Genomic DNA, 26,652 nt, shown 5'->3' with positions numbered 1-26,652 from the left:
TGTGAATAGTCAAATTAAGACACTTAAAATGGACGGAGGGAGTACTTATTAAAGTACTCCCTTCGTCCTATAATAAGTGTCACATTAACCAAAATAATTTATCCATAATAAGTGTCATTTCAGGGAATCAAGACATAAATTGACTAGTTTTTTCTAATTCTACCCTTAGACAATAAAATAACATTTAAATGATGATTGGAAAAATCACATAGTAACTTGATATTGTTGGATTATCAATATCAAAAGTATTACTACTTGTGTATGTTCTAATCAAGAGGAAAAAATTATTTATTTTTATTATATACGGGTGATTTAATGAACTTAATATTGTATTATTAATTTTTTAATAATATGCGAATTTTTGGCTAAGGTAACACAATAACATTTACCGTATTAGTATGTCCAATTATGTGTTAACCTTTTTAATCCCAAAGTGGTAAAAAGAAGCGGAATGTGCGGTCGGTTAGTGTTTAATTTGTTGTTATTCATTCAGTCATACTAAAGTCTTCTCTTTCTTTCTTTCCCTTTTTGGTCTCTCTTTTTCTTCTTCACTTTCCCTTCTTTCTGCCCACAGCTTCTTATCTTTCTCTTCCTGGTATTCCCCTTTTCCTCTTCCCTATTAATTATTAAATTAATTAATTCTCCTTCTTGTAATTCAATTATATTAATTCAGAAAACTTGTAACAACACTACTATTTTGTTAAGTTCTTCAACAAAAAGACTTGATTTTCAGAAGTAATCACTTACTTGGGTTTAACTTTTTTTTTTTTTTTTTTTTTGTTTCTGTTTTACTCTTGAGGAAATGAAATGAATTTGCTGATTTGGTCCCTTTTCTTTTTCTTATTAATAATTGATACTTGTTCGTGTAATTTTTTCTTGATTCAATTTTGTTAATTGACAAAACTTGTAAGGAACAGTACTCTTGTTCAATTGCCCATAACTTTTTTCAAGACCAAAAATTGTTTTTCACAAGTAATTACTTACTTGAGTTTAATTTTTTTTTTTATTGTTTTTTTTTTTTTTATGTGTTGTGCTTATTTGGTCATAGGAAGGTTCTAAAACTAGTGTATTTTATTCTTGTAATTTTGCTTATTTCAATTTTGTTAATTGAGGAAACTTGTAAGAAACAGTACTTTTATTCAATTTACCCATAAGTTCTTCAAGACCCAAACCTTGGTTCTTTTTCCGAAGTAATTACTTACTTGGGTTTATTTTTTTTTTTTTTTTAAATTTGTTTGTTTCAGTTGGTTAATTAATTTTTTATGTGGTTAAAAGATCCATTAGCAAGACCAAAACTTGCTTTTCTGAAGTAATTACTTACTTGGGTTTTTTTCTTTTAAAAAAAAAAAAAATTGTTTTGGTTCATTGTGGTTAATTAAGGTTTCATGTTTTTTTTTTTGTTTTTTGTTTTACTGTTGAGGAAATGAAAGGAATTTGCTGATTTGGTCTTTATAAGAAGGTTTATTTATTGTACAACTAGTGTATTTTAGAATAATTTTTTATTCGTTGTTGAATCAGGTATATAAGAAATCTTGCTGATAGATCTTTACTTTTATTTTTTTGGTCCATTCTTTATATATATATATATATATATATATTTTTTTTTTTTTTTTGTGTGTGAAGAAGGTTGAATTTATCTCTTTCTGAGTCTTGTGTTCCTATTTATTGAAGTAGTTTTGGTTTTACATGCTTTTGCGGTTGCACTTAAAATTGTTAGTGTAAGATCATGTAGATAGATGTGACATAGGGATTTAACCAAAATTTAGCATTCAACTCATTGTACTTGTGAAAATATGGGTTCAAAAGTTAATATTTGTAGAAAAGTTTAGTATTTTAACATATATCTATGTTCTGAATGTGCGAATATCGTCGAACATAAGCTCCTCCATCTTCCTCTGACGTAAACAAGGTATATTTCCACGAAAAAGGGTCATTCTTTAGGTGAGTTAAAAGAGCCGATCTTTTCGCTGCCATCCAAATAGAGTGTAGGACAACTAATTGTCGTGTCGTTTAGTAATGCTTTGAGTGCTCAATGTGCATTAATCATGTTTTTATTTGGCGCCATTCATACTTTTGACAAAAATGATGGGGTTTTAACTAAGGCTGCTTTTTGGATTAGGCAGTTGTAAGTTGCAATGAAGGGTGGAAAAGGAAAAGGGGCGTTGAGAAAAGAAACAAGGTCGGCACTGAAGCCTGTTGAGGATCGGTATGTAACGTTTTAAAGTTTGTTTGTTATTCTGGCTTTATATGTGAGTAATTTCTATGCTGGATGGACCTTTCTGAAATTTTAGCTGATGCTACCTTTTGGGTTACGGATATGAAGTTCCTCTGATTTTAGTTTTGACGTTATGTTGTGGCACAACGACAAAAGGAGTATTTTAGTGACGGATCATGTCTGTGTCTCTTATTTTCAGAAAGATGGGGAAGAGAAAAGCCACGTTGAAGGACGACAAAAGGAAGGTCAAGAGGGATAAAAAGGCCAAAAAGGATCCTAATAAGCCTAAGAGGCCTCCAAGTGCCTTCTTCGTATTCCTGTACGCTTCGTTTTCGTCATAATAAACTCTAGATTCAGTGGGATATGTGTAATTGTCTGCTGTAACTGACAAATAATCATGCATGCTATTGCGCAGTGAGGAATTCAGGAAGACATTTAAAAAGGAGAATCCTAATGTGAAGGCTGTATCAGCTGTAAGATTTTGATGATTATTTCATAAGCATTGCTTCATTTGATAGTTGGTTCTGAGAAATTGAATACTTCTTGGTTTATTTATGTTATAAATGAAGGTTGGGAAAGCTGCAGGAGAAAAGTGGAAATCTATGAGCGCAGCTGTAAGTAATTCAATTATTTCCTAAAATTAGTGACTCAAGCTGCCAACTTGGTGCAATGACCATTTCATACATGTTGTACTATTATATTGTTATACGAGTTACAGAGTCGAAAACTTCTTTCAGCATTCTTTTTGAAGAAGAGCCAAGTAGCATTAGTAAACCTATGTGCTGGTTATGTATATCATATGTATATTTATGTATATCGTATATGTATACTTAATATACAAAACATATACATTTATCGGCTATTATGTTTTAGAGTGGTCCAAAAATGTAATTATCTCATAAATTTATTTGGCGGCGGAGATATTAGTATTTATTTTGCGGCAAAGGGTCATGTATGCCCTTGTACTCTCCCAAATAAGTTGTAGCTGTCCTCCGTTTGCTTTTCCGATGATATATACCCCCACTGTTATCTTTTTTTAGTATATATATACCCCTATGTTTAACGGCTCCGTTTTCAGATACACGTGGTATAATCTGAAAGCCCCAGCCCTTTTTTTTCTTTTTTATTTAATAATTTTAACACCCAAACCCCAATTCTAATTCCAAATATTGACCCATACCCGTATCTCATTAGAAACCCATTCTTCTTCTTCTTGATCATTGCTACAGCTACGAACTGTGCAAAAATTGCTCAAACCCAATCTTCTTCTACACCATTATTAACAGACCCACCACCTACACCAACCCTCCATCGCCGTACAGATGCAGAGAATTGAGCCAAACATAACAGTAGTGGTAGGAATTATAACAATGATTTTCTCAATCACATTCTTGCTACTTTTATACGCAAAAAATGGTAACAGGGGTCCTTCCGGAACCAACGACTCCGGCAGCGGAGTTCCGCTGCATTCGAAAACCTTGCTGGCACCTCAAACTTGAGTTTCAACGGGCGAGCCAAACCCAATTTCAACCGGAGCAACTGATTTTCAGGTGGGTCTTAGACTCGGAGAAATGGTGTCGACGGAACTGGGTTTGTTTCTGGCTGGTGGAGAAGAAGATGAGTTGGGTTTCGGGTGGACTGACTGTGAAGATGACGGTGGTTCGCGGCGGCTTACATAGTTTTCCAGTGATGGATGCAGTGTTTGATGGTGTTTTGATAGTTACATGGAGGTTCTTGGGTGAAAATTGATGGATTTTGGATGGTTTCAGGGGAGAGAGCCGTTTCCGGCAGAGTGGAGGATCGCTGGAGATAATTTTTTCCGGCTCAAAAGAGAAGGAGAAGATGATGAAAATGGGTCGAGTCGGAAAATCATCATCTTCTCCCGTGATTTTCTCCATTCCTTTTCCTGTTCTTTCTTAAAAGTTCCTCTTTCAAAGCTTAATTGAACATGGTTGGAGCTTGTGTCAATGGAGAAGTATGCTGTTAAAGAAGAGACAAAAAGAAAGAGGGTCATGGGTCGGGTATGGAGCTGGTTCGGGTTAAAAAATTAGTTGGTCCAAGAGATAATTAAATAAAAAGAAAAAAAGGGTTGGGGCGTTCAGATCATGCCATGTGTCCCGGGGAAAGGGGCCGTTAAACGGAGGGGTGTATATACTAAAAAAGATAACGGTGGGGGTATATATCATTGAAAAAGCAAATGGAGGACAGCTACAACTTATTTGGGATAGTACAGGGGTATATATGACCCTTTTCTGTTTATTTTGCACAATAAGAATAGGTTAATTACCATTTCTTTTTTGGGACAATATCTACGTATTTAATGTAATGAGGCCACTTATAAGGCTGGTTTTATCTGTTGAAAGGAAAAAGCACCATATGAAGCCAAAGCTGCAAAAAGGAAGGCCGAGTATGGCAAGCTCATGAATGCTTACAACAACAAGCAGGTAAGCTTTCAGTAACTTGTTTTCTTTTCAAGATTCGTATGATCTTTGCACATTATTAGTCATCATCATAAAGCTAGAAATGATGGCTTATTTGTTCTCACTTCATCAATGGAATTAGCCGGAAAGCTCAGATGATGAGGGCGAAGGCGAAGAAGAAGAAGAAGAAAAGTCAAAACCTGAGGTACATGATGAAGATGCGGAGGAAAGTGCGCAGGTATAATTATAAATAGTTTTCGGAATTCCAGAGTGTCCTATTGACTCGATACTTGCAATTGCATCTAATAAATTAAAGTTCATGTTGACAAGAATGCTGTGGCTCACAGTTCCTCTTCTTCGAGGATGTTAAAACTTTAGGGGTCATTTGGTTCATGTGATAAGGTGGAATATCACAGGATTAAGTTTGGGATTAAATCTAAGTGTTGTCGGCTCATAGTTATCCCATCCGTAAGGTTGATAGAGAATAGGTTCATTGACCATTCTAGGTTCATTGACCGTTAGAGAGTAGGATGCATGAGGCGCACTTCTGATTGCAAAAATGACCGAGGGAGTAGATGTTAAATGTTAAACTTTGGATGTTAATGCTTGATCCAATACGAGTCTGAGGGACATTGAAAACTAGAATCTACTTCTGAAAAGACAATTTATGATAATTGTCATAAATGCTGGTGGTTTAGACAAAATTAGTGCTGAATTTATAATAGAGTTGATTTTGAGTTCTGTGGTTAATGATCTGCTCAATGAACTTAAAGAAGGCAAGTGCCTTTCCTATTATGAAGCTAGTTAATTAATGTGTAAACATTTATACATTGTCCTCATATGGGACATGGATGCATTACTGGAGGTGCTATGCTGCTTTAATGGGGGAAAAGTATTTATTTCAAGTAGACTCATCTGTCGGAGTGGCTGCGTTGTTTTTCTTTCGGACTAACTAGTGCTTGATAATCCGTAGGGCGAAGAGGAGGACGACGAAGAGGATGAAGACGAGGAAGATGATTGAAGTTATGTTTTCCTTGGTCCGTGACAAACATTATAGTTTTTGTACTTATGCCATCCGGTATGGGGTTGGGTGAACGTATGTATTTTTGTTGTATTTTCTGTTAACCTAGTTGAGTTACGCAGTTTGCTGAAACTCAGTCCTATGAACTTGTATATATATATATATATGACGATACGTGATATATGGCATGTATGTCATATATCACGTTGGCTTTGACTGGCATTTTCTAGGTGTAGTTCGGTTATTCCTTTGTCTTTATCTATTTATAGGGAGGTATGCGACGGGAGAGATAGCTGGTTAGAGGAATTAAGGTTGAAGACACAGAGAACGGAGTTTTTCCAAAGAATTACTGCAATTTTCCCGCTTTTTTTTTTGGTTATCATAGATACAAAAAGGTCTCTCCCACTTCATTCTCTTGGGTATCAGAAGCTTGATGTACCTCGGCAAAATCAGTTATACATTCCCAGTATCAGATATTTTTTCAATTTTCAACTTTAGTATCAAATTTTATTAGAAGCCCTAATTCCAAAATTAGGAAAATACAAAGCTTGAAACAAGATCAAGATTCAAGCAAGAAATTCATACTGCATGCTTGAGAATAAACTGAGGCAAGGGGATCATAGTTTATGCCGGAACGTATCTTATGGTGACTCTTTGAACTTTCCCATTTAAGCTTAATAGAAATTTTTAGTGAAACGACCAGCAATAAGATAACTCGATAACGGATTCTGCAGGCAAATCACTAAGCAAAGCGTCAAAAATTGTATCGACGAATTTTTTTTTTTTTGAGGGCTTAATACATAGCCAACCTTTTTAACATGTCAGGATATTCCATTTAAAAACTCGAACTAGTTTCTTTTCAATTGAAGCGCATCAACTCACTAATAAGTTTCAATTAGATGCTTACGGTTCAAAGTTTGAAACATTTTTCTGTGTACCTTTTCATTCGTTTATTAGGTAGTTAAGTTAACCTCCATAATATATGTCATCTCCTTTAATTATACGCGTTCGCCTCAATAAGTCGTAAAACCCCAGACATTTTCCACTTAAGATTTCTATGTATAATCAAAGAAGATGATATATTTATATGGTTGACTTAATCACCTAATAGAAGAATGAAAACACATGGACATCTCTTTTCAGATTAGGTTGTCATTCAATGCTAAACGTAGTCCATAAGAATGCCAGCAATTCTGCTAGTATAATATTAGTTGTGTCAAAGATGCTGGACATAAAGCACGTGACTCATTCTCCTTTATGTACCAATAAATAGAAAAGCCATTTGTGTTTAATTAGAAGCATCCATGTGCATAGGGGCGGGAGCTGTCTTGGTGTGGGTTTGGCCCTACAAATTTTGTTCAACCATATATCTTAAATTTTTTGTCAAATATGTACAAATTATTAATTAAGAACCAATGAACTTTAAAAATTAGAACCCCGAACCCACAAGTTTCGAATCCCGACTCCGCCTCTCGTATGTGCAAGAATTCCATTTTACAAGAAGTGGGATTTCTTGGCTGTAATCTTTAAAATGACATTGGTTTACTTTGCCATACATGAAGACGGTTTTATGTACAAAAGAAAAAGAAGTTAGCGGGGTAGTGCTGTTAAAACTTTTTTCAGAGCATCCAATAACGTTTAATTACCATAAATTTTCCGGGATAATAGTCAAAATACCCCCAACGTTTGACCAAAAATGCCAACTACACACCTAACCTTTTTGTTGGTCCTATTACCCCCCGACAAATTTTTTTCAGTATTAAAATGCCCTTTTTTTGATGTGGCAGAGAACGTGAATACACCGCCCGGTGGCGCGTGATGGCCTTCAAAAATCTGCATACGCGTGTTTTGGACTCCAACTAAGCATGATGCTACATAGATATATTTAAATTCCTCCATTTTTACACCCAACTTCTCATTTTTTGCCCAACTTCTCATTTTTTTCTCAATCACGACCTAAACAAGCCCTAAACACAAAACCCATTTTCCTTTCATACCACCACACTGATTTCATGGTTTCTTACGATTGCATAGGGAAATTAAAGATCGTCTATGAGTTTGAAGTGTAAGTTGCCAAGTGAAGATTTGGATGTTTTGGTATCCATCTCCATTTTTTTTGTCAAAATAATATCCATTATAAACAAAAATCTGAACTGAAGAAAATCCACATATGATTCCCAACAACTTGTTAAAGAACAACTTTCCACCATAAACGAAAATCTGAAGGAAAAAAAACGAAAAATTTCGAAAAAAAAAAAAAAGTTGAAAAATCTAATGTTGTTAAAGAAAATCGATTGGAAGTTGCTTGTTTGGAGTTGCTACTTGTTTCTTGGTTGGAGTTGTTTAAGCACTAATTCTTTGAGTTGATATTGGGAGAAAATTAAACTCATTGCTAGAATTTGGAGAAAGCTATGAAGAACACCAAATGGGTTTATTTAAATTCTTCATTGTTTGATCAAATTAATGGATGAACTTTGTTCTATTAGGTGTTAGGAAGCTTCCTTTCATATTTGGATTTGTTTGGATTAGATTTGAGGAAGTTGGTGTGATTTTTTTTTTCCAACTTCTAATGAAGATGATGATGATGATGATAATGTTGATGAAGATGAAGGAGAATTGGTTATGGGTTTTTGGATCCTTACTAAAAATAGAGTATGGAAAATTGAGAGATTTTTTTTTTTTTTTGAGTTGATTTGGTGTGATTTTTTTTTCAACTCCTAATGAAGACGATGATGACGTGGCACGTGGGCCGGCGCGTGTATACAAGCGCTGTAACGAATTGGGAGTTGTCATATTATTGAACATCGCCAAAAAGGGTCATTTTGATACAAAAAAATTTGTTCAGGGGGGTAATAGGACCCCCGCAAAGGTTACGTGTGTAGTTGGGATTTTGGTCAAACGTTGGGGGGTATTTTGACTATTATCCCTAAATTTTCCCTTTCCATTTGAGTAGGTTGAATTACAAGAATCCACGGCAAAAGGGGAAAAAAAAATGATATCACAAAATTCATGCCATTAGAAACTTGCCATAAAATTCATCATAGGTTTAGCTATAAAAAGCCACATCACTTCACAAAGTGGCTATAGTCCCCAAGGTAAATTCATTCTTACCTACATAGATATACAGTTTGTAATTGCTTGCACGTAATTTAATTTGGGTATTTTTGAATTTTTTCTTAAGTAGGAAAAAAGTTTCATTTTGTTCTTTATGGTGGTGTTTTTGAAGTAATAAAGATAGGTAAAGAATCATATTTTGAAAGATAAATGCTGGCTGGGCCGGAACTTCTAATATGTCTCTCCGTCTAAAATTATCTGTCGCGATTCTCTTTTACACCCCTTTAAGAAACATTAATTAAGAGGGGTTTTAGACTATTTTACCCTTATTTATGTTTTAAGATATAATCTCTCTTTTGAATATTTACTCTATTTATGCACCATCACCCCATAATTGAGGTGTTTGTGTCTTCACGAACAATTATTACTATGGGTAAAATAGAAAAAATAATTAATTTTGTATTGAACTTCTAAACGACATATAATTTGAGACGGAGGAGTACTATACATTACAAAAGAGTGCGCATGGGCATTTTTAAAAGCGGACTAAGGAGTTACCTCCTTTGATTCTTGTAGGATGCTTGTTGTGGTTTATTTGGATGCATTTTTTTCTAGTGATTAGTGTATCAATGTGAACATCTTCTTTATTTTTAGGTTATGGTCTGAAAAAGGAGTTACATTTTCGTTAAAAAAATAAGGGCGTGCAACTGCACTACAAAAAAAAAATAAAATGAAATTAACTACGAACTTCGTCGTTAATATATTCGCTAAATTACTCGTAGCTAACAGAACTTTTTTTATTATCCGTCGCTACATTGTTTAGCTACAACATTTATTTGTAGCTAATTCCTTTTTTTTTTAGTAGTGACGCAATAAACGATGGAATCCGGCTGGGGAGTGAACGGGATCTCGATTGTCTTTATCGGATACTGCAATCAAGCTATAACTATTCACAAGGTGCTTTCACTCGAATCCAAAAAAATATTAGATCAGAAAATATTGTGTAAGTTGTGAACTGACTTGGTTTAGATATATGCATAGTGAAGTTCTATCTTTTGATACCTTTTATTTGTACAATTGCTAAACCTTTTGGGAAATCGTTCTAACAAAGCCATTTCGACGATAGTACTTGCATCCCCATCGATTGGTATACAAACTTTCGATGATCAATGAAAGTGGTGTAATAGTATTGGAAAGGTGACAAGAGGGGTTGATCAGATGGTAAGCACCCTCCGCATCTAATCTGAAGGTTGTGGATTCAAGTCACCAAGAGAGCAAAAGGGGAAGCTCCTGACTTCGAGCCACCAAGGGAGCAAAAGGACAAATGGGTAGCCCGAATAACTAATTCAAGAATATGACACGATACCTCTCTCTATGAGCTCTAGAGAGAAAGAGAGTGACAAACCCACATAATTGGAAAAAAAAAAAAACTACGGGGTCGGATTGTGCATGTATTTAAAGTTTTTCAAAAATCATAAGGGTCGGATTGTGCATGTATTTAAGTTTTCAAAAATCATAAGGGTCGGATTGTGCATGTTTTTAAGGTTTTTCCCGCCTTTGAAAAGGAAAAACAACCGTTAAATTAGGAAAATATTATCCAAGTTAATATTATATTTGAACATGAACTTTACTTGAGAAAAAATGTGAAAGTTAAAAAATTATTATGAGCATCACCGGATGTCACCTAAAATATACTTTCAAACTAATAATGACATATTTTAAAATAATGAAATTCTAAAAGAAAACGTTTTGGGTGAGCTCTCTTCGCAATCAACTCAGATTAGAACCAAATGTACATACTGTGATTTATGACAAACGTTTTTTTTTAATCAAGATAAAGTTCAGGTCCAGATTTACAATTTCTCTTTCATTTATCAACTTAATGCTCCCTAAGGTTGTACATTATCTAAGTTCTCAGACTTTCCCCACATCACATCACTTCACAGATCAAATTTATTTCAACCAATTAGTTTCATGTAGAAAATATGATTAAATTCAATGGCACGAGTAAACACATCACACTTGCCAACTTCTAAAGTGAATGTTAAAAGTTAAAACTGATGGCCAATCAGATAAATCAGATCCTTTCCCTTTCATTTTTTTGTTGCATGGTTATCATTTTGGTGACCCGAATCTGCTTGTTAGGATCTACTTTACTCGAATATAGGTTTATAGTTTAGCCTTGTAACTTGTTGCAATGACATTGCAATTATCAGTCAACTTTTCCTTGGAAAGTTTAGATATGTCAGTTTTTAGCCTAATCTCACTACCTTTTGCTATTGAAAGTATCCTTTCACGTTAATCACACCTCTAGTTTTACAGAACTTAAAAGTCGTTCAACCAATTAACATATGAAAGAAACATAATTTGTACGCAAAGAATTAGTGAAAAAGATGATGAGCATTACCATATCAGAAAACAATCTCAGAACCTCTAGATTAGGAGAATTCCTAAGCAATGACATCATAACTCGCATGTAACCTTCATCAACTCCAACGAACAATCCGAATTTCTTCAGCTTAGAAAAATTGACTAGAGAGCTCCATCCTACAGTGATAAGACCCTACAACCGCAAATAACAAGAGATGATATAAGTTTCTTTAACTAAGAAGTGAGAAATATATTAGTAAAGAGGTTAATTGAAATGGCTTAAAAATGCTTATTTGTGTGTGTATGCATAAGTAATTAAAATTCAATTTTATGTTTGACCTAACGAGAAAACTTTACCATTATAGACATCATGCATAGCTTCAAACTTGAGGTGGAAGGAACCTTGTCTAGCATGTCACGCAAGATCCTGCCAATCTTATGAAATGATGGGCCATATTAGTAAAGTATATGTAAAGAGATCCCATTGAAGGGATATTCTTTGCGATCAAATCCTTGGGCAGCGGACAGACATATTGAAGAACTTGAGCATGGGGCATACCTATTCCCGTTATCATTGTCATTTAGTATGGTAATGTAAACAAGAGATGTTCAAGCGATGTGAATTAGGGTAAGATCTCCTGCATTACATCGTGCTAAGACCAACTTTTTCAGAATACTTCTTGATAATAAACGAGTTGTCAAATACTGATCGGAAAACTGATCATGCTCAAGATGAAGGGTATGCAAGTGAAGCAAACCCAAATCGTTAGGCAGCGGCATAAGAATGCCCTGCGACAAGCATATTTTTAAAACTTCCAATGAACCGCAAGAGATGAGACTAAAAGACAACTTAAATCGCCCACCTGCATCAATACTTAAGACAATTTATTAGACGTAGCTTTTTCGCTACGGTAATCCATCTTGACAGTTAATTTATCAATAGAAAATCAGAATCTTTTAACATGTCAGGATATTCCATTTAAAAACTCGAACTAAGCCCTGTTTCAATTGAGCACATCAACTCCTAATAAGTTTCAATTAGATGCTTACGGTTCAAATTTTGAAACATTTTTCTGTGTAACTTTTCATTCGTCTATTAGGTAGTTAAGTTAACCTCCATAATATATGTCATCTCCTTTAATTATACGCGTTCGCCTCAATAAGTTGTAAAACCCCAGACATTTTCCACTTAAGATTTCTATGTATAATCAAAGAAGATGATATATTTATATGGTTGACTTAATCACCTAATAGAAGAATGAAAACACATGGACATCTCTTTTCGATTAGGTTGTCATTCAATGCTAAACGTAGTCCATAAGAATGCCAGCAATTCTGCTAGTATAATATTAGTTGTGTCAAAGATGCTGGACATAAAGCACGTGACCCATTCTCCTTTATGTACCAATAAATAGAAAAGCCATTTGTGTTTAATTAGAAGCATCCATGTGTATAGGGGCGGAGCCAGCCCTTCGGGTGTGGGTTTGGCCGAACCCAATAGCTTTTGTTCGAACCATATATTTGTATTAAATTTTTTGTCAAATATGTACAAATTATTAATTAAGAACCCAGTAACTTTAAAGAATTAGAACCCCGAACCCACAAGTTTCGAATCCTGACTCCGCCTCTGCATGTGCAAGAATTCTATTTTACAAGAAGTGGGATTTCTTGGCTGTAATCTTTAAAATGACATTGGTTTACTTTGCCATACATGAAGACGGTTTTATGTACAAAAGAAAAAGAAGTTAGCGGGGTAGTGCTGTTAAAACTTTTTTCAGAGCATCCAATAACGTTTAGTTACCATAAACTTTCCCTTTCCATTTGAGTAGGTTGAATTACAAGAATCCACGGCAAAAGGGGAAAAAAAAAATGATATCACAAAATTCATGCCATTAGAAACTTGCCATAAAATTCATCATAGGTTTAGCTATAAAAAGCCACATCACTTCACAAAGTGGCTATAGTCCCCAAGGTAAATTCATTCTTTCCTACATAGATATACAGTTTGTAATTGCTTGCACATAATTTAATTTGGGTATTTTTGAATTTTTTCTTAAGTAGGAAAAAAGTTTCATTTTGTTCTTTATGGTGGTGTTTTTGAAGTAATAAAGATCGGTAAAGAATCATATTTTGAAAGATAAATGTTTAGCTGGGCTCGTAACTTCTAATATGTCTCTCCGTCTAAAATTATCTGTCGCGATTCTCTTTTACACCCTTTAAGAAACATTAATTAGGAGGGGTTTTAGACTATTTTACCCTTATTTATGTTTTAAGATATAATCTCTCTTTTGAATATTTACTCTATTTATGCACCATCACCCCATAATTGAGGTGTTTGTGTCTTCACGAACAATTATTACTATGGGTAAAATAGAAAAAATAATTAATTTTGTATTGAACTTCTAAACGACATATAATTTGAGACGGAGGAGTACTATACATTACAAAAGAGTGCGCATGGGCATTTTTAAAAGCGGACTAAGGAGTTACCTCCTTTGATTCTTGTAGGATGCTTGTTGTGGTTTATTTGGATGCATTTTTTTCTAGTGATTAGTGTATCAATGTGAACATCTTCTTTATTTTTAGGTTATGGTCTGAAAAAGGAGTTACATTTTCGTTAAAAAAAATAAGGGCGTGCAACTGCACTGCAAAAAAAAAAAAATGAAATTAACTACGAACTTCGTCGTTAATATATTCGCTAAATCACTCGTAGCTAACAGAACTTTTTTTATTATCCGTCGCTACATTGTTTAGCTACAACATTTATTTGTAGCTAATTCCTTTTTTTTTAGTAGTGACGCAATAAACGATGGAATCCGTCAGAGGAACGGGATCTCGATTGTCTTTATCGGATACGCAATCAAGCTATAACTATTCACAAGGTGCTTTCACTCAAATCCAAAAAAATATTAGATCAGAAAATATTGTGTAAGTTGTGAACTGACTTGGTTTAGATATATGCATAGTGAAGTTCTATCTTTTGATACCTTTTATTTGTACAATTGCTAAACCTTTTGGGAAATCGTTCTAACAAAGCCATTTCGACGATAGTACTTGCATCCCCATCGATTGGTATACAAACTTTCGATGATCAATGAAAGTGGTGTAATAGTATTGGAAAGGTGACAAGAGGGGTTGCTCAGATGGTAAGCACCCTCCGCATCTAATCTGAAGGTTGTGGGTTCAAGTCACCAAGAGGGCAAAAGGGGAAGCTCCTGACTTCGAGCCACCAAGGGAGCAAAAGGACAAATGGGTAGCCCGAATAACTAATTCAAGAATATGACCTGATACCTCTCTCTATGAGCTCTAGAGAGAAAGAGAGTGACAAACCCACATAATTGGAAAAAAAAACTACTGGGGTCGGATTGTGCATGTATTTAAAGTTTTTCAAAAATCATAAGGGTCGGATTGTGCATGTATTTAAGTTTTTCAAAAATCATAAGGGTCGGATTGTGCATGTTTTTAAGGTTTTTCCCGCCTTTGAAAAGGAAAAACAACCGTTAAATTAGGAAAATATTATCCAAGTTAATATTATATTTGAACATGAACTTTACTTGAGAAAAAATGTGAAAGTTAAAAAATTATTATGAGCATCGCCAGCATGTCACCTAAAATATACTTTCAAACTAATAATGACATATTTTAAAATAATGAAATTCTAAAAGAAAACGTTTTGGGTGAGCTCTCTTCGCAATCAACTCAGATTAGAACCAAATGTACATACTGTGATTTATGACAAACGTTTTTTTTTAATCAAGATAAAGTTCGGTCCAGATTACAATTTGTTTCATTTATCAACTTAATGCTCCCTAAGGTTGTACATTATCTAAGTTCTCGACTTTCCCCACATCACACATCACTTCACGGATCAAATTTATTTCAACCAATTAGTTTCATGTAGAAAATATGATTAAATTCAATGGCACGAGTAAACACATCACACTTGCCAACTTCTAAAGTGAATGTTAAAAGTTAAAACTGATGGCCAATTAGATAAATCAGATCCTTTCCCTTTCATTTTTTTGTTGCATGGTTATCATTTTGGTGACCCGAATCTGCTTGTTAGGATCTACTTTACTCGAATATAGGTTTATAGTTTAGCCTTGTAACTTGTTGCAATGACATTGCAATTATCGCAACTTTTCCTTGGAAAGTTTAGATATGTCGAGCTTTTTAGCCTAATCTCACTACCTTTTGCTATTGAAAGTATCCTTTCACGTTAATCACACCTCTAGTTTTCAGAACTTAAAGTCGTTCAACCAATTAACATATGAAAGAAACATAATTTGTACAGAAGAATTAGTGAAAAAGATGATGAGCATTACCATATCGAAAAACAATCTTAACCTCTAGATTAGAGAATTCCTAGCAATGACATCATAACTCGCATGTAACCTTCATCAACTCCAACGAACAATCCTAATTTCTTGAGCTTAGAAAAATTGACTAGAGAGCTCCATCCTACGAAAAGATAAGACCCTACAACCGCAAATAACAAGAGATGATATAAGTTTCTTTTAACTAAGAAGTGAGAAATATATTAGTAAAGAGGTTAATTGAAATGGCTTAAAAATGCTTATTTGTGTGTGTATGCATAAGTAATTAAAATTCAATTTTATGTTTGACCTAACGAGAAAACTTTACCATTCTAGACATCATGCATAGCTTCAAACTTGAGGTGGAAGGAACCTTGTCTAGCATGTCACGCAAGATCTCGCCAATCTTATGAAATGATGGGCCATATTAGTAAAGTATATGTAAAGAGATCCCATTGAAGGGATATTCTCTGCGATCAAATCCTTGGGCAGCGGACAGACATATTGAAGAACTTGAGCATGGGGCATACCTATTCCCGTTATCATTGTCATTTAGTATGGTAATGTAAACAAGAGATGTTCAAGCGATGTGAATTAGGGTAAGATCTCCTGCATTACACCGTGCTAAGACCAACTTTTTCAGAATACTTCTTGATAATAAACGAGTTGTCAAATACGGGCGAAAAGCGATCATGCTCAAGATGAAGGGTATGCAAGTGAAGCAAACCCAAATCGTTAGAAATGCATAAGAATGCCCCGCGACAAGCATATTTTAAAACTTCCAATGAACCGAAAGAGATGAGACTAAAAGACAACTTAAATCGCCCACCCAGATAAATACTTAAGACAATTTATTAGGACGTCGCTTTTTCGCTACGGTAATCCATCTTGACAGAGTTAATTTATCAACAGAAAATCAGAACCTTTTTAACATGTCAGGATTTTCCATTTAAAAACTCGAACTAAGCCCTGTTTCAATTGAGCACATCAACTCCTAAGAAGTTTCAATTAGATGCTTACGGTTCAAATTTTGAAACATTTTTCTGTGTACCTTTTCATTCGTCTATTAGGTAGTTAAGTTAACCTCCATAATATATGTCATCTCCTTTAATTATACGCGTTCGCATATCAATAAGTCGTAAAACCCCAGACATTTTCCACTTAAGATTTCTATGTATAATCAAAGAAGATGATATATTTATATGGTCGACTTAATCACCTAATAGAAGAATGAAAACACATGGACATCTCTTTTTTCGGATTAGGTTGTCATTCAATGCTAAACATAGTCCATAAGAATGCCAAAGAATTTCGCTAGTATAATATTAGTTGTGTCAAAGATGCTGGACATAAAGCACGTGACCCATTCTCCTTTATGTACCAATAAATAGAAAAGCCATTTGTGTTTAATTAGAAGCATCCATGTGCATAGGGGCGGAGCCAGCCCTTCGGGTGTGGGTTTGGCCGAACATAGTAGCTTTTGTCCGAACCATATATTTGTATTAAATTTTTTGTCAAATATGTACAAATTATTAATTAAGAACCCAGTAACTTTAAAGAATTAGAACCCTGAACCCACAAGTTTCGAATCCTGACTCCGCCTCTGCATGTGCAAGAATTCCATTTTACAAGAAGTGGGATTTCTTGGCTGTAATCTTTAAAATGACATTGGTTTACTTTGCCATACATGAAGACGGTTTTATGTACAAAAGAAAAAGAAGTTAGAGGGGTAGTGCTATTAAAACTTTTTTCAGAGCATCCAATAACGTTTAATTACCATAAACTTTCCCTTTCCATTTGAGTAGGTTGAATTACAAGAATCCACGGCAAAAGGGAAAAAAAAAATGATATCACAAAATTCATGCCATTAGAAACTTGCCATAAAATTCATCATAGGTTTAGCTATAAAAAGCCACATCACTTCACAAAGTGGCTATAGTCCCCAAGGTAAATTCATTCTTACCTACATAGATATACAGTTTGTAATTGCTTGCACATAATTTAATTTGGGTATTTTGAATTTTTTTTTAAGTAGGAAAAAAGTTTCATTTTGTTCTTTATGGTGGTGTTTTTGAAGTAATAAAGATAGGTAAAGAATCATATTTTGAAAGATAAATGCTTTGGCAGGCGAACTTCTAATATGTCTCTCCGTCTAAAATTATCTGTCGCGATTCTCTTTTACACCCCTTTAAGAAACATTAATTAGGAGGGGTTTTAGACTATTTTACCCTTATTTATGTTTTAACATATAATCTCTCTTTTGAATATTTACTCTATTTATGCACCATCACCCCATAATTGAGGTGTTTGTGTCTTCACGAACAATTATTACTATGGGTAAAATAGAAAAAATAATTAATTTTGTATTGAACTTCTAAACGACATATAATTTGAGACGGAGGAGTACTATACATTACAAAAAAGTGCGCATGGGCATTTTTAAAAGCGGACTAAGGAGTTACCTCCTTTGATTCTTGTAGGATGCTTGTTGTGGTTTATTTGGATGCATTTTTTCTAGTGATTAGTGTATCAATGTGAACATCTTCTTTATTTTTAGGTTATGGTCTGAAAAAAAGGAGTTACATTTTCGTTAAAAAAATAAGGGCGTGCAACTGCACTACAAAAAAAAATAAAATGAAATTAACTACGAACTTCGTCGTTAATATATTCGCTAAATTACTAAGTAGCTAACGAACTTTTTTTATTATCCGTCGCTACATTGTTTAGCTACAACATTTATTTGTAGCTAATTCCTTTTTTAGTAGTGACGCAATAAACGATGGAATCGAAATTTGGGGAGTGAATGGGATCTCGATTGTCTTTATCGGATACTGCAATCAAGCTATAACTATTCACAAGGTGCTTTCACTCGAATCCAAAAAAATATTAGATCAGAAAATATTGTGTAAGTTGTGAGCTGACTTGGTTTAGATATATGCATAGTGAAGTTCTATCTTTTGATACCTTTTATTTGTACAATTGCTAAACCTTTTGGGAAATCGTTCTAACAAAGCCATTTCGACGATAGTACTTGCATCCCCATCGATTGGTATACAAACTTTTGATGATCAATGAAAGTGGTGTAATAGTATTGGAAAGGTGACAAGAGGGTTGCTCGGATGGTAAGCACCCTCCCGCGTCTAATGCGAAGGTTGTGGGTTCAAGTCACCAAGAGAGCAAAAGGGGAAGCTCCTGACTTCGAGCCACCAAGGGAGCAAAAGGACAAATTGTGAACACCTAATTTTTGACCGAACATAAGTTTTTACATCATTTTTAGTGTTTAAATATTTCTTTTAGGTTTAGTTAGATATTTTAATTTTTTTCTCATTTTTTAGTAAGTCTTACATTTAAAGATCGAAAGCTACAAAAATAGAGTCACATTTTAGGAAAAGTTTTGTCGTTATTTTTCAAAAGAAAAAGAAAATATGTTTCCTTCTAATTTAGGTTTTAATCAAAAAGCTAGTGTTTTTTAATAGTTTTCTTAGTTAGATTTTATTTAGGTCAAGCTATTTAACTTTTCTATATTTTATTAGTCTAAGAATAATTAAGTAATATTGTTGTCATTATATTTTATGGAGAAAAAATAAACAAAATAACCAAAAAGGGAAAAAGTACGAAATCAGAAAAAATACAAAAAAAAAGAAGGTTTTTTTTTTCCTAAAATAACTAGCCTAAAACCCCATTCATGCCTAAAACTCCTCTCCTTCACGTCAATTTCCCTTCAACTAATCCCAAAACCAATTCCTCAGCTCCAATAATTTCTCAACAAATCAATTACCTATCACTCCCTCTTCCTTACGTTCTCCTTTTAGAAAATCAATCCTAATCTACCCAAACCTTTCCCATGCTAATCCTAACCAAAATAAACTTCCCTTCCCTAAAAACTCTCCTCAAACAATTATCATTAATTAGTCCTACTCCTTTACAAACTCTACAACGTAACACTCACATACCCTATATAAACACACACCTACACGTACAAAAACACACAAAAAAAAAAAAAAAAAAAAAAAAAAAAAAAAACACAGAGGAAAACGTAAAACACAGAAACAAGCACATGATATAGAGGGGAAAAGAATTTCAGGAAAAAAAAAAGAGTGGTTTTAGCAAAAGAATTTTGCAAGTTTGCGAGCTTGAGTTGTGGTTCCTGTCGAGTTCCGGTGACGACGTTCTTACCGCTATTTTCAGTTAGTTTACTACACAGGTTCTTGCTCACTTCTTTCTATTTAATTTTGGCAACTTTATTGTGAATAAAACTTGAGCAAGACGATTCAGAATTGGTTTCTTAGATTATTTAGCATGTAAGTTTTGAGCTAATCATGTTATATTTCCAGTTGCATATTATGTTTGATTATCAGCGTTGTTTTCTCTTATTCCGTTCAAGTCACCATGTTTTGAGTTCGATATTTTGTTAGACCCTGTTTAGATTAAAGGCCAAATAATAAAGTTTATGGTCCATTAAAAAGTGTTTCGGTCTTTCGTTTTGGTCGAGAACGAGTACTGTTTTAATATGAATAGGCTATTGCTAGTAATCAATTTTTTTTAAAAAAAAATAGATATTGAGTTTTTTTTTGTTAAAAGAAAAAAGGATCTGGTTCGTGTTGGTAAGTCAATATTCGTTGTAGTTGAGATTTATATTTGAAGTACAGATGTGAGGATTCATTTAAAGCTCATGCGTATGTGTAGTTCATATTTTACTAGTTTAGTATGAATGTATAAGCATGAGGTTTAACTGGTTAGGAACTAAAAAAAAAAAAAGTACGAAGAGGCAATACTTGCATGCCATGCTGCGTTTGTGATTTTTGAGTTATTTATGACTTGGGTGCTTATTTTTGCTCAATATATTTTTATCTAGGTAGTTGATAGTAAGTTTTTTTTTATTCTTTTGTTTTCTGTTTTTTGGTTCTCAAAATTGCTGTAAGTTTTATTTGTTTTTGCTAGATATTAGCTTACTGTTGTGTCTAAATAAAGTAACGTATAATAGAACATTGGCAAGCACTAGTTAAAAGTGATTAAAGAACACATAGTGTTTAAAATAAAGAATAAACTTAATATCATGTTTCATCACTTAATAAAAATGCTATTTGAGCCTAATGACGCTCCTTAGTTTGAAGTCGAGTGCTTAATATTGAATAGGTCACTGTTTCTTATTGAATATATATCCATGTTTTGCTGAGATAAAGTGATTTGAATTTGATCAAGCGTTTTTTGATTTAAAACTTTGAAAAGAATAAGGCGCGAGATAAAAGATCAGAATTGTGGTGAGGCTGGAAAGTGCTGCTACCAGTACATCACACACTAACAAAAAAAAATTAGACAGTTTTTTTTAATTCCAAAACAATAAAGAGGCTAAAAATAAGTACTTTTAAGCTCGTAAGCATAATGTATCCAGGAAAAATAATTAAGCTGAATATAAGTTGATAAAGCGACCGTGCTAGAACCACGGGACTCGAGGGGTGCCTCACACCTTCCCCTCGGTCAACAGAATTCCTTATCTGGACTTTTGTTTTCGCAGACCAATAAAAATAGAGTCATTTCCTTTTGATTAGGGATTCATAAGGTGACTTGGAACACTAAAACTCAATTCCAAGTGGCGACTCTGGAACAAAGAAATAATCCCTTCGCAAAACATCACTTTAATTGGAAAAACCCTTTTTAAATAAAAACCAATCAAATTTATTTTTATTAGGAAAAAAAAGGGGTGTGACACAAATGGGTAGCCCGAATAACTAATTCAAAAATATGACCTGATACCTCTCTCTATGAGCCCTAGAGAGAAAGAGAGTGACAAACCCACATAATTGGAAAAAAAAAACTACTGGGGTCGGATTGTGCATGTATTTAAGTTTTTCAAAAATCATAAGGGTCGGATTGTGCATGTTTTTAAGGTTTTTCCCGCCTTTGAAAAGGAAAAACAACCGTTAAATTAGGAAAATATTATCCAAGTTAATATTATATTTGAACATGAACTTTACTTGAGAAAAAATGTGAAAGTTTAAAAATTATTATGAGCATCGCCAAGATGTCACCTAAAATATACTTTCAAACTAATAATGACATATTTTAAAATAATGAAATTCTAAAAGAAAACGTTTTGGGTGAGCTCTTTCGCAATCAACTCGCATTAGAACCAAATGTACATACTGTGATTTATGACAAACGTTTTTTTTTTAATCAAGATAAAGTTCAGGTCCAGATTTACAATTTCTCTTTCATTTATCAACTTAATGCTCCCTAAGGTTGTACATTATCTAAGTTCTCGATTTTCCCACATCACATCACTTCGTATCAAATTTATTTCAACCAATTAGTTTCATGTAGAAAATATGATTAAATTCAATGGCACGAGTAAACACATCACACTTGCCAACTTCTAAAGTGAATGTTAAAAGTTAAAACTGATGGCCAATCAGATAAATCAGATCCTTTCCCTTTCATTTTTTTGTTGCATGGTTATCATTTTGGTGACCCGAATCTTCTTGTTAGGATCTACTTTACTCGAATATAGGTTTATAGTTTAGCCTTGTAACTTGTTGCAATGACATTGCAATTATCACCAACTTTTCCTTGGAAAGTTTAGATATGTCGCTTTTTAGCCTAATCTCACTACCTTTTGCTATTGAAAGTATCCTTTCACGTTAATCACACCTCTAGTTTTACAGAACTTAAAAGTCGTTCAACCAATTAACATATGAAAGAAACATAATTTGTACAGAAGAATTAGTGAAAAAGATGATGAGCATTACCATATCAGAAAACAATCTAAGAACCTCTAGATTAGGAGAATTTCTAAGCAATGACATCATAACTCACATGTAACCTTCATCAACTCCAACGAACAATCCTAATTTCTTCAGCTTAGAAAAATTGACTAGAGAGCTCCATCCTACAGTGATAAGACCCTACAACCGCAAATAACAAGAGATGATATAAGTTTCTTTAACTAAGAAGTGAGAAATATATTAGTAAAGAGGTTAATTGAAATGGCTTTAAAATGCTTATTTGTGTGTGTGTATGCATAAGTAATTAAAATTCAATTTTATGTTTGACCTAACGAGAAAACTTTACCATTATAGACATCATGCATAACTTCAAACTTGAGGTGGAAGGAACTTTGTCTAGCATGTCACGCAAGATCCTGCCAATCTTATGAAATGATGGGCCATATTAGTAAAGTATATGTAAAGAGATCACATTGAAGGATATTCTCTCGCGATCAAATCCTTGGGCAAATGGACATACATATTGAAGAACTTGAGCATGGGGCATACCTATTCTCGTTATCATTGTCATTTAGTATGGTAATGTAAACAAGAGATGTTAAAGCGATGTGAATTAGGGTAAGATCTCCTGCATTACACCGTGCTAAGACCAACTTTTTCAGAATACTTCTTGATAATAAACGAGTTGTCAAATTCTGGTCGGAAAACTGATCATGCTCAAGATGAAGGGTATGCAAGTGAAGCAAACCCAAATCGTTAGGCAGCGGCATAAGAATGCCCTGCGACAAGCATATTTTTAAAACTTCCAATGAACCGTAAGAGATGAGACTAAAAGACAACTTAAATCGCCCACCCAGATCAATACTTAAGACAATTTATTAGGACGTCGCTTTTTCGCTACAGTAATCCATCTTGACAGAGTTAATTTATCAAACAGAAAATCAGAACATAAGAGAAATCTAACAATTTGAGTAGAGCTCTGAGAAAGAAATATAATCCTAGTGAATGTCTCTTCAATATAGTGGAATCTCTTGTCATCCCCTTTAGTAAGGATTAATTCAAGTTAATAAGATGTTAACCATGTTTTGCAATATAATCCGTTGGATGTTGTTGTATAAAATTTTATTTACTAATATGAAAATGTGAGTAGTTTAATTAAAATTCTAAATTATTTCTACTATAAAAGTAGGACAAGTTTTTCTTTATTTCTTTCAATTTATAACATTCTTAAATTGTTTTCTGATGAGGTAATATTCATCATTTTTTTCACAATTATGTACCTTTTCTATGGTTGTTGGTCGGAACGACTTGTATGTTCTGTATAACTAGAGGTGTCATTAACATGAAACGATTCGTTCAATAACAGAAGGTAGTGAGATTAGGCTCAGAACTAACATTACTAAACTTTCTAAGGAAAAGTTGACTGATTTGCAATGTCATTGCAACAAGTTGCGAGGCTAAACAATAAGCCTATATTGGAGTAAAGTAGACTCAAACAAGCAAAATTCCTACACCAAAATTGACTGATCATCTGTTTTAACTTTTAACATTCACTTTGGAAGTTGGCATGTATATGATGACATGTTTACTCATGCCATTAAATTTAGTCATGTTTGCTGCAAGGAACTTAATCTTTTCCACTTAATCCGTTTTAACTTTTTAACTTTTAACATTCACTTTGGAAGTTGGCATGTATATGATGACATGTTTACTCATGCCATTAAATTTAGTCATGTTTGCTGCAAGGAACTTAATCTGTTCCACTTAATCCGTATTTCATGGCAACATATCTGGTTGTATTAATTTGATCTGTGAAGTGATGTCAGGCCAGTTTGAGAAGAACTGTGATGATAATGATACCGTTTTAGGGAGAATTGAGTTGATATCAGGAAAAATCATAAATCTGGTCCAGAACAATATTTTGACTTAAAAAAATCCAGTAATCAAAGTATCTACATTTGATTCTAAGCTGAACTGATTGCAAAGAGAGCTTGCCAAAATTATTTGATTTCCCCTCTGAAGAAAAAGATGAATAATTGGCACCGATTGAAATCAACTCATTTCAATGTAGAACTTTTGAGATGCATATTTCAAATGTTTTCATGTGCAGGAGATGTGGTTGAACGGAACCATTTGTATACTTGTCTCAATGAGGAAATTGCTGGTTTAGATGAACTGCTATGAGTAAGATGTTCTTAGGATGGATAGCTTATTTTGAATTGTAGGTACATACTCTGCAATATCAGCAAATTATTGGAAATTTTAGTGCATCAGGCATGCCTAGGGGAAAAAAGAGAAGTTCCAATGAAAAGGAAATAGTCCAAACATTTTGAAAATGAATATTGTTTGACATTTCACTTGTAATGTAGAAAATGATTGCTTATGCTGTTGAGTTATTGTTAAGTGTTATTAATTGTTGTTCCAATATAAGTGTTTATTGTAGTCATTGAAGTGGTTTCTCAATTGTCTGCTAGAATGATGGAAGCTGGAGTGAGAATTGGCAGATGCATGATCCTGACGAAAGAATTGTGTGCTTGGAATCTCATCTAAGGTCGATCCAGTTGGCTGGTTTAAAAAGAATGAAGAAGAAAAACGAGATAGAACTACTAAGGTTTTTTCTAAAGAATGCACGGGTATTAGAAAAACTGACAATTTTTTGGGCTAGCTATGCTCGTACATCGGAAGAGAGACTAAAGAAGGTTCTGGAGCTTCCTAGAAGTTCTTTTGACATTTCTCAATGCCAAGCCCCAACCTAAACCAAGATCTCGTAACCGGTATGATAGTTATAAAAAATGAATAGGCTTGGAAGAGAATTCATTATTGGATGTACTCTGATCAACAATCATTGTTTTGCCTTTCATGTTTGAATTGTTATATAGGAGTAGTAAGTATTGAGTCACAACTCATACCGATTATCTTTCTGAGATGTGGCATCTGACTTCAAAGTCCAGCTAGCCTTTTAAATTTCTAACTGAATTGGCATGAAATCTCTGATAGACAATCTCATGATAAATTCGAAAATCTACTTTTGTAGTTCTTATTTGTCCTCTTGTCCGAACTTATATGATACTTTCTTCATTTTGAGTTGTCTTTATTGTCTTTTCAATGATAATAGTATTCTATACTTCATTATTGTATGCTTCGTTTTGTTAAAGTAATTACCTACATCAACTTCGTCCTTTGAAGCGACTTACATTTATTATATCAGCAAAGGTTCTATTTTCTTATAGCTCGTCGGATTGCTCATAGTGCTTGCACAGTTTCTTTTTTCAGATGCTATGATCCTTAAACTTTTGATGCTAGATTTGATTCTTGTTTCAAGAATAACCTGTCTGATTTAGTACCTTGACTTTCGAGTTTCGAGTAGATTTGCCTTTGACCCTTTACGTTCATCATCATTTTTTTATTTTTCCAACTTAATCATAACTTCATGTATGCTTATTGATTCTACTGCAACTATTGTCACGACTCACTCCTTATTATTGAGGAACATGTGACCGGCATCCGATGCCTTTGACTTTCATCGGTCGAACCAACTAGATATGCTTACCCATCCATAATCGTGAACATACATGAATCGTTTTGATAAAACATGATTAATTTTGAATAAGTTAATCATATGGCTTAATGGCTACACATATCTAAGAATCATAATGTATGGGCTTAGAAGCCTTAATATATAATGTATAAATTATACATAACATGAAATGTCAAAAAGGACTTGTGTACGTAACTACACTTCCCACGGTGTATCATGAAGTCTATCTCTTGTGTACTTGTGGATTCTATGAAACAAGTAAGGTCAATAGGGGCATTACCAAAATTGCCAAAAGGCCGATAGGAGCAGTACTAATAATTGTTAAGGTGCTTTGTGAAGTATGAACTCGATCGGACGGCCAATTGGCAGAAATGGAGCGATGCCAAAATTTCGTCCCTATAGTATAAGAGCGTTCACATTTTCTTACTCTTTCACTTCAGGCTACGTGTCCTTCAGACCGTCCACCAGTTTCAACAAATGGGAAGACAAATTCTTGCACGCGGAAATTGAATTCTCTACTATATGGGAGGGGGTCGGCAAGGTAGAGTACTGAGAGGACGCACAAATAATTAAAAGCAACAAAATACCTCAATTAGATGTGAACACTAGAATCTTAGGACTATATACTCGAAATAGTTTAAGGGTACCTATTTGGTTTATTATTAGCCTAAAAAGCCAAAAAAAATATTAATTTCTAGCAAAATTTAACAATAATTTAATTATTTTGCCTAAAATATCTAGCAAAATTTAACAATAATTTAATTATTTTGCTAATAGAAATTTCAACTGGAAAATTAAAAATCATGTCATCTTGGTTGATAGTAGGTAGTTAATACCTCAAACTTAAACTGCACCTCTCTTCAAAGGGAAATTTTCTTTTCGCTGGATAGTTGGTCAAACTCCTCTCCCGCAACATTTGATTTTAAATAGTCAAAAAAAGTCTAAAAAGAAAAAAAAAGTGGTGATGTTTTTTTGTTGCTTTTGATTTATTTTATC

General features: G+C 33.9%; 1 protein-coding gene across 8 annotated transcripts; it reads left to right on the top strand.

Annotated features, from left to right (window-relative positions):
- The first annotated feature begins 452 nt into the window (after positions 1-452).
- LOC132056989 (high mobility group B protein 1) lies at positions 453-24,889 on the top strand. Of its 8 annotated transcripts, none has more exons than XM_059449403.1 (8): positions 453-595; positions 2,124-2,206; positions 2,415-2,534; positions 2,631-2,688; positions 2,785-2,829; positions 4,579-4,659; positions 4,778-4,873; positions 24,593-24,889. In XM_059449403.1, the coding sequence occupies exons 2-8, from the start codon at positions 2,136-2,138 to the stop codon at positions 24,872-24,874; spliced, it is 753 nt and encodes a 250-aa protein (XP_059305386.1). In that variant the 5' UTR covers positions 453-595; positions 2,124-2,135; the 3' UTR covers positions 24,875-24,889. The 8 variants fall into 8 exon arrangements, with proteins under 8 accessions (XP_059305386.1, XP_059305385.1, XP_059305390.1 ...); XM_059449402.1 differs by having other exon boundaries at positions 2,120-2,206; XM_059449407.1 differs by lacking the exon at positions 24,593-24,889 and adding an exon at positions 5,926-6,066 and having other exon boundaries at positions 2,120-2,206.
- The last annotated feature ends 1,763 nt before the right edge of the window (positions 24,890-26,652 follow it).

The sequence above is a fragment of the Lycium ferocissimum genome, chromosome 5 (assembly GCF_029784015.1).
Source record: "Lycium ferocissimum isolate CSIRO_LF1 chromosome 5, AGI_CSIRO_Lferr_CH_V1, whole genome shotgun sequence".
Lineage (NCBI taxonomy): Eukaryota > Viridiplantae > Streptophyta > Magnoliopsida > Solanales > Solanaceae > Lycium > Lycium ferocissimum.
Note: the sequence above shows the minus strand (reverse complement) of the source record. Positions and strands in the feature narration are given on the sequence as shown.